This window comes from Oncorhynchus keta, chromosome 4 (genome assembly GCF_023373465.1).
Source record: "Oncorhynchus keta strain PuntledgeMale-10-30-2019 chromosome 4, Oket_V2, whole genome shotgun sequence".
In the NCBI taxonomy this organism is placed as follows: domain Eukaryota; kingdom Metazoa; phylum Chordata; class Actinopteri; order Salmoniformes; family Salmonidae; genus Oncorhynchus; species Oncorhynchus keta.
The window spans coordinates 57,445,978-57,459,652 of NC_068424.1; the positions used below are offsets into that span (position 1 = coordinate 57,445,978).

General features: G+C 41.3%; 1 protein-coding gene across 6 annotated transcripts in view; it reads right to left on the bottom strand.

The window, feature by feature from the left end:
• Nucleotides 1-1,439: 1,439 nt before the first annotated feature.
• Nucleotides 1,440-13,675, bottom strand: part of LOC118379326 (E3 ubiquitin-protein ligase RNF130-like) — a 79,224-nt gene continuing 66,988 nt past the window's right edge. For 4 of the 6 annotated variants that reach the window (XM_035766344.2, XM_035766358.2, XM_035766365.2 and 1 more), the window contains 4 exons: nt 13,418-13,514; nt 10,401-10,623; nt 6,401-6,494; nt 5,517-5,728 (listed from right to left, as the gene is read on the bottom strand). In XM_035766344.2, coding sequence (XP_035622237.1) covers nt 5,710-5,728; nt 6,401-6,494; nt 10,401-10,623; nt 13,418-13,514 — 433 coding nt within the window. In that variant the 3' untranslated portion in view covers nt 5,517-5,709. Of the gene's footprint in view, nt 4,205-5,516; nt 5,729-6,400; nt 6,495-10,400; nt 10,624-13,417; nt 13,515-13,675 lie in introns of those variants that run through there. The other 2 variants (XM_035766349.2, XM_035766382.2) reach the window with 1 other exon arrangement.

Sequence of the window (13,675 nt, forward strand, 5' to 3'; positions counted from 1 at the left end):
GGTGGCGGAAATGGCTTTATGCGCAAATATTTATATTAATAACAGTAAACTTATGAAACAATGCAGTTTATTCAGCCTGGCCTCAGACTAGACGTAACATAGTATACTGAACAAAAATATAAACGCAATATCCAACAATTTAAAAGACTTTACTGAGTTACAGTTCATAAGAGGAAATCAGTCAATTGAAATAAATAAATTAGGCCCTAATCTATGGATTTGACATGACTGAGCAGGGGCACAACCATGGATGGGCCTGGGAACGGCTTAGGCCCAGCCACTTGGGAGCCAGGCTCAGTCAATCAGAATGAGTTTTTCCCAAGGAAAGGGCTATATTACAGACAGAAATATTCCTCAGTTCATCAGCTCTCCAGGTAGTTGGTTTCAGATGATTCCACAGGTGAAGAAGCTGAATGTGGAAGTCCTGGGCTGGAATGGTTATGCATCGTCTGCAGTTGTGAAGCCGGTAGGACATACTGCCAAATTCTCTAAAACGATGTTGGAGGCATCTTGTGATAGAGGAATGAGCATTTAATTATCTGGCAACAGCTCTGGTGGACATTCCGGCAGTCAGCATGCCAATTGCAAGCTGTGGCAATGTGTTGTGTGACAAAACTGCACATTTTAGAGTGCCCATTTGTCCCCAGCACAAGGTGCACATGTGTAATTATCATGCTGTTCAATCATCTTATTGATATGCCACACCTGTGGATTATCTTGGCAAAGGACAAATACTCACTAACATGGATGTAAACACATTTGTGCACAACATTTTAGAGAAACCTTTAGTGCGTTTGGACATTTCTGGGATCTTTTATTTCAGCTCAAGTAACATGAGACTAACACTTTTACATATTGCATTTATATTTTTGTTCAGTATATTTTTTAAAGATAATCTTTGAGAACTAATAATTACCAATACAAATTAGACAAAGATTCTAAAATTCCAAAAATGTTATGGCATTTGATTTAATGCCAAATCATGCCCCAAATTCATTATGCCAATGAACGCTCCCTATAGCTGTTTCCATCTACTTGGCAACAGATTTTCATGCAAATATTCAACAGTGGTGTATTTCCACCAAACGGTTTTGTTGCGGATAAAAGTCAATGCGTGATGACGTAGTGCACACAAAATGTACTTTTTTGTTTAAGTTTTCATGTACCGAATAAAAATCTAAAGTTCAATGCGTTTCTATCACGTTCTCAATAGCCGATAGTTGTCACAAACTGTTGCATTAAATAGCATATGTACCTACTCTGGTCTTGGCATCTGCGCTCTAGCAAACAGCTTGCAGATACAGTGCAGGTAGGCTTGTCTACATTAGATTATGTATATTTATATTTGTCAAATGGCAATCAAGTACCGACCATTTATTGGAACCTATATTTATTGGAAAGGAGCATCAAGCTCATCACCATACACTTTCACCACACTGTGAAGTTAATAATTTATTTAATCTGAATAGATAAATAGAATCTTCTCCAAACTCCAGCTGAAATGTTAATAACATTGGGCTGTGTTTCATGAAGAAGCGGCACACATTGGAATGGGCTTCAACAGGACATAGGCAATAATTACACTTTTAATGCTGAGGCAGTGCTGTATGTAACACAGTGACCTGAAACTGACACACTCCCCTCTCCGCGTTACATCATCGCAAATATCAGATAAAGATAACACAAGGGGGACAACAAGAACAGAGGACAAACCCTTCCACCCAATTCGCTTGTACAAGATTGTGAAAGGAAAACAAACAGTACTTCAAGAGGCCGGTTTAGAGATATAATGTATATAGATTGTATATACTGTGTGTGTGTGTATATACATACATACATTACATTACATACATACACAGTACCAGTCAAAAGTTTGAACACTTACTTATTCAAGGGTTTTTATTTTTTAAAACTATTTTCTACATTGTAGAATAATAGTGAAGACATCAAAACTATGAAATAACACATGTAACCAAAAAAAAGGTGTTAAACAAATCAAAATCTGTTATATTTGAGATTCTTCAATGTAGCCACCCTTTGCCTTGACAGCTTTGCACATTATTGGCATTTCTCAAACAGCGTCATGAGGTCACCTGTAAATGCATTTCAATTAACAGGTGAAGATGGTCTTTTATCAAATAGGGCTGAGTCCATTATATGGCAAGAACAGCTCAAATAAGCAAAGAGAAACGACAGTTGATCGTTATTTTAAGACATGAAGCTCAGTTAATACAGAACATTTCAAGAACTTTGAAAGTTTCTTCAAGTGCAGTTGCAAAAACCAAGTGCTATGATGAAACTGGCTCTCATGAGGACCGCCACAGGAAAGGAAGACCCAGAGTTACCTCTGCTGCAGAGCATAAGTACATTAGAATTAAGTGCACCACAGATTGCAGCCCAAATAAATGCTTCAGTTCAAGTAAGACACATCTCAACATCAACTGTTGGAAACTGTGTGGATCAGGCCTTCATGGTCAAATTGCTGCAAAGAAACCACTACTAAAGGACACCAATAAGAATAAGAGAGACTTGCTTGGGCCAAGAAACACAAGCATGAGTCCAAATGACAGATTTTTGGTTCCAACCGCCGTGTCTTTGTGAGACACAGAGTAGGTGAACGGATGATCTCCGTTTGTGTGGTTCACACTGTGAAGCATGGAGGAGGAGGTGTGATGGTGTGGGGGTGCTTTGCTAGCGACACTGCCAGTGATTTATTTAGAATTTGAGGCACATCTAACCAGCATGGCTACCACAGCATTAAGCTATTCCATCTAGTTTGCACTTAGAGGGAGTATCATTTGTTTTTCAACAGGACAACGACCCAAAACACACCTCCAGACTGTGTAAGGGCTATTTGACCATGAAGGAGAGTGATGGAGTGCTGTATCAGATGACCTGGCCTCACAATCACCCGACCTCAACCCTTCTGAGATGGTTCGGGATGAGTTGGACCGCAGAGTGAAGGAAAAGCAGCCAACAAGTGCTCAGCATATGTGAGAACTCCTTCAAGACTGTTGGAAAAGCATTCCAGGTGAAAGCTGTCATCAAGGCAAAGGGTGGCTACTTTGAAGACTCAAATATAATATAGTTGATTTGTTTAACACTTTCTTTGGTTACTACATGATTCCATGTGTTATTTCATAGTTTTGACGTCTTCACTATCATTCTAAAATGTAGAAAATAGTAAAAAAATAAAGAAAAATCTTAGGTGTGGCCAAACATTTTACTGGTACTGTGCACACACACACACAGGGGTTGATTAATACACGATCTGGGTATTTCATAGGCTTTAAGTACACGTTAAAATGTTTTTTTTTTCTCCACATTTTTATACAGAGACGTCGGTTTTGCTATAGGGAAGTAATACTGCTTTTCACAGAGTTCAGAATGTTGCATCACTGCATGTCCATTGTTCCACTGGTCTTATTCTTGAACCCAGTCACCATGGTGGGTGCATTACACCAGTCACTTGAGGCATGGCCATATAGAGGGAGAGACTAGGCATGTCTGGACATGTCCCACCAGTCAAAATATCCTCTCCACTGTCGTTTAGGCAGCATAGTAAATACAACAGAGCCAACTGGTCCACCAGGGAAGAAAGAGACCTTTCTTACTGCATTAGAGCCAAAGGAAGCGAAATTAAATGATGGTTTGCTAATCATATATACAGATTTATTGTAGGCTGCACTAACAAGTGGTTTATTATTTCTAGCACACTTGAAATGGACGATACGCCGAGATCCTGCAAAGTAAGACTAGAAAGGGCTAATTCCCCACTACCGCATCTAGAAACAGATGTCAGAGTCAGTTGTTGAAATGAAAGTGTCAAGGAAGGACTTTACTGAATATCTAACCAGGGGGAGAATAGAGGACGATAATCCCCCCTCTTCTTTTTGACAGGCAATAATAGTACATTCTGCACTGGTAGAAAATATCTGATGTCATCATGTCATTGCTCCACAGGTTAGTCAAGGTTGTCATCTAGGTTGTTGTGCCACTCCTACCCCCCCACACACACACACAATGACTCGCAGGTGTGCAGGAAGGTACAAGGCCATCTGTGGGGGGGGGGGGGGTCGAAACCATGGCGACGACCCTCACGACTTGTCATCGTAGCGGTCGAGCGATGCCTGGGTGTCAGGTAGCTCCATCTCACAGACCAAACTGAGTGGGGACAGGGAGTTCCGGTTGAAGAAGTGCCCACCTGCAAAGAAACATGGGAAGATGTCATGTTTCTTGGCGTCACTGACATTGACATATGTCAGTAAGATTCCTAACTAGAAAAGCTGATGCTAGCACCATAAACAAAGGTATTATTCATACGTAATCATTTTTTCTTGGCATCTGTAAACATTATTGCAGGAGACACTGGGATTGGACACCATGATCGACATTTACAGGTGAGTAATAATGTGAGGGTGGGTGAGGTCAAGCTGAACAGTGACATTAAGGCAATTCCACAGTAACAGAAAGATGCTGTGACTCTGATTTTCCACTTTAAACGTATGCCAAAACAAAAAACACTTATTGCAAAGTTAAACAAACCATGAAGCAAACTGTGAACAAGGACTACTTTTAACAATTTCCACTGAAAATGTGATGCCAAGCTTGGTAATAGAATGATGGTTTGTGCCGTCATTCTGTTACCAAACCTTGCATCTGCACTGTTCTTCAAGTAAATATTTATTTATTGGGAAAATGTCTAAAAGTCGTTCTTGTGCATGGAGTTGTATGGTTTGTTTAACTTTGCAATCATTGGTTTTTGTTTGGCATACATTTTAAAGTGGAAAATCTGAGTCTCTGCATCATTCCCTAACCGTGGAATTGCCCATTGTGAATCTTCAAAGATCCTCAACATGCTATACAACCTCAAGTCAAGAGAGTGATACATGAAAGATCACCCAGACCGCCCTTTGATTCACACTAATCATCAATATCATTCAGGTCAGCCTGAATAAGAGCTAAGCAGAGATATGTGGAAGTTGTGACCTGATACGATTCTGATGTGGGAGGATAGACCTGTACTGTAATCGCTAAGAAATAGTGCCACCAACTGGGGATAGTGCTGCATTACAGCCAAATACACAGAGTATACCAAACATTAGGAACACCTTCCTAATATTGAGTTGCAATATTACTACCATACCCCATTCAAAGGCACTTAAATATTTTGTCTTGCCCATTCACCCTCAATGTCACACATGCGCAATCCATTTCTCAATTGTCTTCAAGGCATAATCAATTCCTTATGCTGTTTCCTCCCCTTCCTCTATACTGATTGAAGTGGATTTAACAAGTGACATCAATAAGGGATCATAGCTTTCACCTGGATTCACCTGGTCAGTCACAGTGTATTTTCAAGTCAAGGTCATGAATGAGCAAAGAAATGTCAACCTTTTATTGCGAGGTGTGTCTGGTTCGGGAGCACAAGAGTGATTCGTGTCTTTCATTAAATATAGAAACTCTCTCTCACACACACACACACACACGGAAAGTATTGATTACGAAAGAGAATATAACAAGTCAAAAGGAGGGAAGATTTAATGTCTCAAAGCGCTTTTCCCTATTACAACCACTAAAAACAATTACAGCCAGGCTCAGAAGCACAAGCTTACAAAATACAATACAGAAACATATGGCAGAAGAAGGCAACATTGCCATGAGGCTGCGCCAGAGAAAGGATCGAGAGGGGCAATAAGGCGATCATCTTCACTTCTCCCACTCCAGGCTGAAAGAAAAGAGGAAATGAACAATGTTAGAAAAGGTAGCAGAAAAAAGAGAGCATTAAAGACACGTTGATCGGGGAAAAAAATACTTCTTTTAAACCATGATTTTCTCGTGTTAAGGCACTTAGCTCTAATACTTTTGAAGTTTGTCTGAGAGGGGATGGAGCCTTCCGTGTTACTTTATACAGTATCCTTGTTAGTTCATGTGGAAACATTCACAATCCAATATTTCATTACTTTTCAAACTCTCTCTGTATCAGATACATGCCAGTACCTATGTCAACAGTACTTAACTTTAGTACACATATATTGTACAGTATGAAACAATTGTTCTGTTAAAGTATTTAGATTTATGTCAGCTGCGATCCAAGTTTTGTAAATTCATGGAAATGGAAGTTCGCCACATTTGAATACTCGTCTGACTGTTTTGCATCTGTCTGGTCAATATCCAAACTCCATTGTCTTGACAATGGTTCAAAGTAGCCTGAGTTGAGCCCATTTTCAGATATCCACAAATCAAGAAGTATAGCCCTGGATACGGGCTTAGTTAAGCAGAAATGAAATAGACAACAATAATCTATGACTCAAGCTTAATCAATAGACTTGATTGAAATGTAATTAAGGAGTAGACATATTGAATGTATTGAATTCTGGAAGTGTGTGGTGGTACTCACTCAGGGCTGGAGAAGCTGGCTGTGGCCTTGATGATCATAAAGCACAGAGTGAGAGTGCTGAGAAGGCCGAAGCTGGCGATTATAAACCACTCCTCTGTCAATAAAAGGAAAGGGGGGGGGTCATTGCAGCCCAACATGCGTTGGGTTAAAAACCGACGAGGCCAAACAGGAAAACACAAAAGATCTTTCCTCTTTGAAAACCAGCAGTAAAGTCAGGAAAACTAAGAGATAAAGAAAATACGTCCTTAAGATCCAGAGATATATCCAGAGGAGAGCGACACTGAGAGAGGCAGGAGAAAGGAGACATTCACCAGGACAAGCTTGAAGACCGAAGAGAAAGACCTGGAAGCATGGGCATAGCGTAAAGACCGTTATGTACACACAGGCACAAAACACATCCACACCGCAAGCCATCCACACATGCATCCACACTGCAGACGTATCCAACGACGACAAAAAGAGAAACCGAGGCACATCTAGGTCCATCTACACTGCATCAAATCAAATCAAATTTTATTTGTCACATGGTTAGCAGATGTTAATGCGAGTGTAGCGAAATGCTTGTGCTTCTAGTTCCGACAATGCAGTAATAACCAACAAGTAATCTAGCTAACAATTCCAAAACTACTACCTTATAGACACAAGGGGATAAGGGATAAGAATATGTACATAAAGATATATGAGTGAGTGATGGTACAGAGCAGCATAGGCAAGATACAGTAGATGGTATTGAGTGCAGTATATACATATGAGATGAGTATGTAAACAAAGTGGCATAGTTAAAGTGGCTAGTGATACATGTATTACATAGATGCAGTAGATGATATAGAGTACAGTATATACATATACATATGAGATGAATAATGTAGGGTATGTAAACATTATATTAGGTAGCATTGTTTAAAGTGGCTAGTGATATATTTTACATAATTTCCCATCAATTCCCATTATTAAAGTGGCTGGAGTTGAGTCAGTGTGTTGGCAGCAGCCACTCAATGTTAGTGGTGGCTGTTTAACAGTAATGGCCTTGAGACAGAAGCTGTTTTTCAATCTCTCGGTCCCAGCTTTGATGCACCTGTACTGACCTCGCCTTCTGGATGATAGCGGGGTGAACAGGCAGTGGCTCGGTGGTTGTTGTCCTTGATGATCTTTATGGCCTTCCTGTGACATCAGGTGGTGTAGGTGTCCGGGAGGGCAGGTAGTTTGCCCCTGGTGATGCGTTGTGCAGACCTCACTACCCTCTGGAGAGCCTTACGGTTTTGGGCGGAGCAGTTGCCGGTGATACAGCCCGACAGGATGCTCTCGATTGTGCATCTGTAGAAGTTTGTGAGTGCTTTTGGTGACAAGCCGAATTTCTTCAGCCTCCTGAGGTTGAAGAGGCGCTGCTGCGCCTTCTTCACGATGCTGTCTGTGTGGATGGACCAATTCAGTTTGTATGTGATGTGTACGCCGAGGAACTTAAAACTTACTACCCTCTCCACTACTGTCCCATCAATGTGGATAGGGGGGTGTTCACTCTGCTGTTTCCTGAAGTCCACAATCATCTCCTTAGTTTTGTTGACGTTGAGTGTGAGGTTATTTTCCTGACACCACACTCCGAGGGCCCTCACCTCCTCCCTGTAGGCAGTCTCGTCGTTGTTGGTAATCAAGCCTACCACTGTTGTGTCGTTCGCAAACTTGATGATTGAGTTGGAGGCGTGCGTGGCCACGCAGTCGTGGGTGAACAGGGAGTACAGGAGAGGGCTCAGAACGCACCCTTGTGGGGCCCCAGTGTTGAGGATCAGCGGGGTGGAAATGTTGTTGCCTACCCTCACCACCTGGGGGCGGCCCGTCAGGAAGTCCAGTACCCAGTTGCACAGAGCGGGGTCGAGACCCAGGGTCTCGAGCTTGATGATGAGCTTGGAGGGCACTATGGTGTTAAATGCCGAGCTGTAGTCGATGAACAGCATTCTCACATAGGTATTCCTCTTGTCCAGATGGGTTAGGGTAGTGTGCAGTGTGGTTGAGATTGCATCGTCTGTGGACCTATTTGGGCGGTAAGCGAATTGGAGTGGGTCTAGGGTGTCAGGTAGGGTGGAGGTGATATGGTCCTTGACTAGTCTCTCAAAGCACTTCATGATGACGGAAGTGAGTGCTACGGGGCGGTAGTCGTTTACTAACGTAACGTGCAGTCTCTTTAAATTGAGAAAAGTCAAGTAAAACTGTCCACATTGAAAGAGAACAGGCATAACTTTCACTATAGGAGCCCTTTGAGGTTTACCAGAAATGAGAGAAACCTGGGTCACATTATCCAACAGCAGAAATTGGGTGGATTTATAGAAGACTGACTTCAATGAATTTATGAAAGTAGGCCTATCCTGAAACAAGTTTAGGTATTAGGAGTTATCTAACAAATCTTATTCACTATTATTCAGATTATGAACTACTCACAGGATCAGCCATTCATTCAAATTGATGTTTTATTTAATTTATTTATTTAACCTTTATTTAACTAGGCAGGTCAGTTAAGAACAAATTCTTATTTATAATGATGGCCTACCAAAAGGCAAAAGGCCTCCTGTGGGGACGGGGGCCTGGGATAGAAAAAAATGTTATAATAATCAATACAATATAAATCTAGGACAAAACACACATCACAACAAGAGGCAACACTACATAAAGAGAGACCTAAGACAACAACATAGCAAGACAGCAACACATGACACACAGCATGGTAGCAACACAGCATAACAACATGGTAGCAACACAGCATAACAACATGGTAGCAACACAGCATAACAACATGGTAGCAACACCGTATGCATTACTGAATTATAATTACTAGCTATAAGTGAAAGAATGATAAACAAGGAGTACTGCAGTAATAAACAAGTAGTAGTACTGCAATAACTGCAGTGCATGTTCTTGTTTTTTTTGGTGCAGTGCTGTGAAATCACATCTTCCCCTCCTTCATAAATAGTTATGCACAGTAAAACAGATTGTGGTTCAAGAGGTCATCTTAGGTCAGTTGTGCATTTTGCCTTCTCATGGTTGGGGTTAGGATCAGTTGGATAGGGATTATGGATTAAACAGACAGCTGCAGCGGGGAGTCAGAGGAGGGTGCAGGGAGCAATGTGACCTACAAGAGACAAGTCTCTGAGGGGGGGTTCTGTGTCCAAGGTCAAGGGAAAGAGTGAAAGGAGACTGAAATCTAAATGAGTCAAAGAGATACAGAGAGAAAGAGACAGAGCGCAGGAGAGGATCCAGAGGTTGTCGTGTAAATCCTTTTAAAAGTGGTTGTCTTTTTGCTGACAAAACAGAACAACACTAATCTCACTTTTAGTGAAGGTAGGGATAAAGGGGCAGGGAGGGATTTAGGATCTATCTTTTGAGTGGGTGTGTGTGTGTGCGCGCAAGTGGTTTAGAATTATAATTTTGCCTTTAGTTTAACCTAATTTAAATTGCATAACAAGATATATATAATATATATATTTTTCATTTTTCAGAGGCTAATGCCTTCAATAAGTTAGAACTATGAAAAGGCTACATTTGATTTATTCCTATGTTCCGCTTACATAATAATTATATACATTTGGTGGATGTTTATATTTGTCCCAATTTACACAGATACAAGTGTGCATGATACGCATGTGTGAATTGGAAATGTGTTTTTGTTTTTTTGCATATCCCAACTCTCCCTGAGACACACTCGGAGAGTGGAGCAATTAGGGTTAGGTGCCTTGCTCAAGGGCACATCAACAAATGTTCCCCCTTGCCAGCTCAGGGATTTGAACTAGCGACCTTTCAGTTACTGGCCCAATGCTCTAACCGTTAAGCTACCTGCCGCCCTGATTTGCAAGGATCAAATAAAACTGTGAGAAAGTTGAAGTAGGTGCATGGGTCACAGTGTGTTCTGATTTTATAATGCTGAATGTAACCTTTCATATCAATAAAGTCATTTGAAATAACATCTAAACTTGAGTTGAAGACTAGAAAGTTGTCCAGGGCGGAAGCTGCTTACTGGTGACGGCGATGTTGATCTCTCCGGTGCGGGGGATGAGCTCTCCGCTGTCTGAGGGGATCTGGGGTCCAGTGCCGGGGTGGCCTTGCTGCAGGGGCTCCAGGCTGATGGATGTCTCACTGGACAGGTCCACCAGGGCTGTCCGCTGGCTGGCCATCGTCTGGCTGCGTCCTATCCTGTGGTCCATGTCGAAGCCGACGTTGTCCACACACGGCAGGTTGGGCTAAAGGGGGTAGGGGAGTAAACACAAGGGTTAGAGGAATGTTATGGCTAGTGGTTAAACAAGGATTAGAGGAATGTTATGGCTAGTGGTTAAACACAACGGTTAGAGGAATGTTACGGCTAGTGGTTAAACACAACGGTTAGAGGAATGTTATGGCTAGTGGTTAAACAAGGATTAGAGGAATGTTATGGCTAGTGGTTAAACAAGGATTAGAGTAATGTTATGGCTAGTGGTTAAACAAGGATTAGAGGAATGTTCTGAATAGTGGTTAAACAAGGATTAGAGGAATGTTACGGCTAGTGGTTAAACAAGGATTAGAGTAATGTTATGGCTAGTGGTTAAACACAACGGTTAGAGGAATGTTATGGCTAGTGGTTAAACACAACGGTTAGAGGAATGTTATGGCTAGTGGTTAAACACAACGGTTAGAGGAATGTTATGGCTAGTGGTTCAACAAGGATTAGAGGAATGTTATGGCTAGTGGTTAAACAAGGATTAGAGGAATGTTACGGCTAGTGGTTAAACACAACGGTTAGAGGAATGTTATGGCTAGTGGTTAAACAAGGATTAGAGGAATGTTATGGCTAGTGGTTAAACAAGGATTAGAGGAATGTTATGGCTAGTGGTTAAACAAGGATTAGAGGAATGTTATGGCTAGTGGTTAAACAAGGGTTAGAGGAATGTTATGGCTAGTGGTTAAACAAGGATTAGAGGAATGTTATGGCTAGTGGTTAAACAAGGATTAGAGTAATGTTATGGCTAGTGGTTAAACACAACGGTTAGAGGAATGTTATGGCTAGTGGTTAAACACAACGGTTAGAGGAATGTTATGGCTAGTGGTTAAACACAACGGTTAGAGGAATGTTATGGCTAGTGGTTAAACAAGGATTAGAGTAATGTTATGGCTAGTGGTTAAACACAACGGTTAGAGGAATGTTATGGCTAGTGGTTAAACACAACGGTTAGAGGAATGTTATGGCTAGTGGTTAAACACAACGGTTAGAGGAATGTTATGGCTAGTGGTTAAACAAGGATTAGAGTAATGTTATGGCTAGTGGTTAAACACAACGGTTAGAGGAATGTTATGGCTAGTGGTTAAACAAGGATTAGAGGAATGTTATGGCTAGTGGTTAAACACAACGGTTAGAGGAATGTTATGGCTAGTGGTTAAACACAACGGTTAGAGGAATGTTATGGCTAGTGGTTAAACACAACGGTTAGAGGAATGTTATGGCTAGTGGTTAAACACAATGGTTAGAGTAATGTTATGGCTAGTGGTTAAACACAACGGTTAGAGTAATGTTATGGCTAGTGGTTAAACACAACGGTTAGAGTAATGTTATGGCTAGTGGTTAAACACAACGGTTAGAGTAATGTTATGGCTAGTGGTTAAACAAGGATTAGAGGAATGTTATGGCTAGTGGTTAAACAAGGATTAGAGGAATGTTATGGCTAGTGGTTAAACAACGGTTAGAAGAATGTTATGGCTAGTGGTTAAACACAACGGTTAGAGGAATGTTATGGCTAGTGTTTAAACACAACGGTTAGAGGAATGTTATGGCTAGTGGTTAAACAAGGATTAGAGGAATGTTATGGCTAGTGGTTAAACACAACGGTTAGAGGAATGTTATGGCTAGTGGTTAAACACAAGGGTTAGAGGAATGTTATGGCTAGTGGTTAAACACAAGGGTTAGAGGAATGTTATGGCTAGTGGTTAAACACAAGGGTTAGAGGAATGTTATGGCTAGTGGTTAAACACAACGGTTAGAGGAATGTTATGGCTAGTGGTTAAACACAACGGTTAGAGGAATGTTATGGCTAGTGGTTAAACACAACGGTTAGAGGAATGTTATGGCTAGTGGTTAAACAAGGATTAGAGGAATGTTATGGCTAGTGGTTAAACAAGGATTAGAGGAATGTTATGGCTAGTGGTTAAACAACGGTTAGAGGAATGTTATGGCTAGTGGTTAAACAAGGATTAGAGGAATGTTATGGCTAGTGGTTAAACACAAGGGTTAGAGGAATGTTATGGCTAGTGGTTAAACACAAGGGTTAGAGGAATGTTATGGCTAGTGGTTAAACACAAGGGTTAGAGGAAAGACTAATTTGTGTCATATTAACTTGTTAGGTCATGTTGATCGCTAACCCTGATTTTGACCATGACCTTAACATGAACACTTAACTTCAGAGAAAATAGCTCTTGTAGCAGCTCATCAGATGTGATGATACCACTTTAGTCCTGGTTTGACTAGTTTCTGACGTCTGAGCAATAGTTCCATAACTTACCAGCAGGGGGAACACTAGGACTACGGATGAGGTCATACACAGCTGGCATAAACAGATGGTTACGCAATTGCCTGGGCCATGTTCAGTCGCCAAACATTCTCAAACGTTGCAGATAGAAATTCCATGAATGAAGCTGATGTGACTCCTTATGCTACATGTCAGAGAGGCATGTTTGTTCTACATTGCCTATTTCTGTCTGAATGTTCCAAAACGTTGCATCGTACTGAGCGCGCCAAAGGATGAACATGGTCTGTCACAATGACGGGGAGTAGCAGCATGTGAAGGGCAACCTGGGGAAATAACGCCTTAATCTACAACACAGGTTGTGTTGTATTCTACTGTTAATTAACATAACCATGTAAATTGAGATAATGACAATATATTAAGGCAATCTTTTTCCTCATTATTTGGGTCAAGAGTCGTTTGTGACGTTGATCATATTTTGTATACTGACTTCTAACACATTTCTACTGATAAGGAATTGAGATACTGACTATACTATACTCACCATGATGCCCAGAGCTTTGAGGATGTTCAGTTTACACATGGGACACGTACAGTGCTCATTCAGCCAGGGGTCCACACACAGCTTATGGAAGACATGTCTGTGCAGAGAGACACAGAAGCAAAGAACACGGTTGAAGAGCAGGAAACCACCTTCACAAACAAGCCCCACAACAGCCTCCATGCGACTCTTCAAAGTCAGACATGGCCGTCTTTACGTCCTGCGATTGCACAATGACCGCTCTGTTTGAGCTGACAAGGA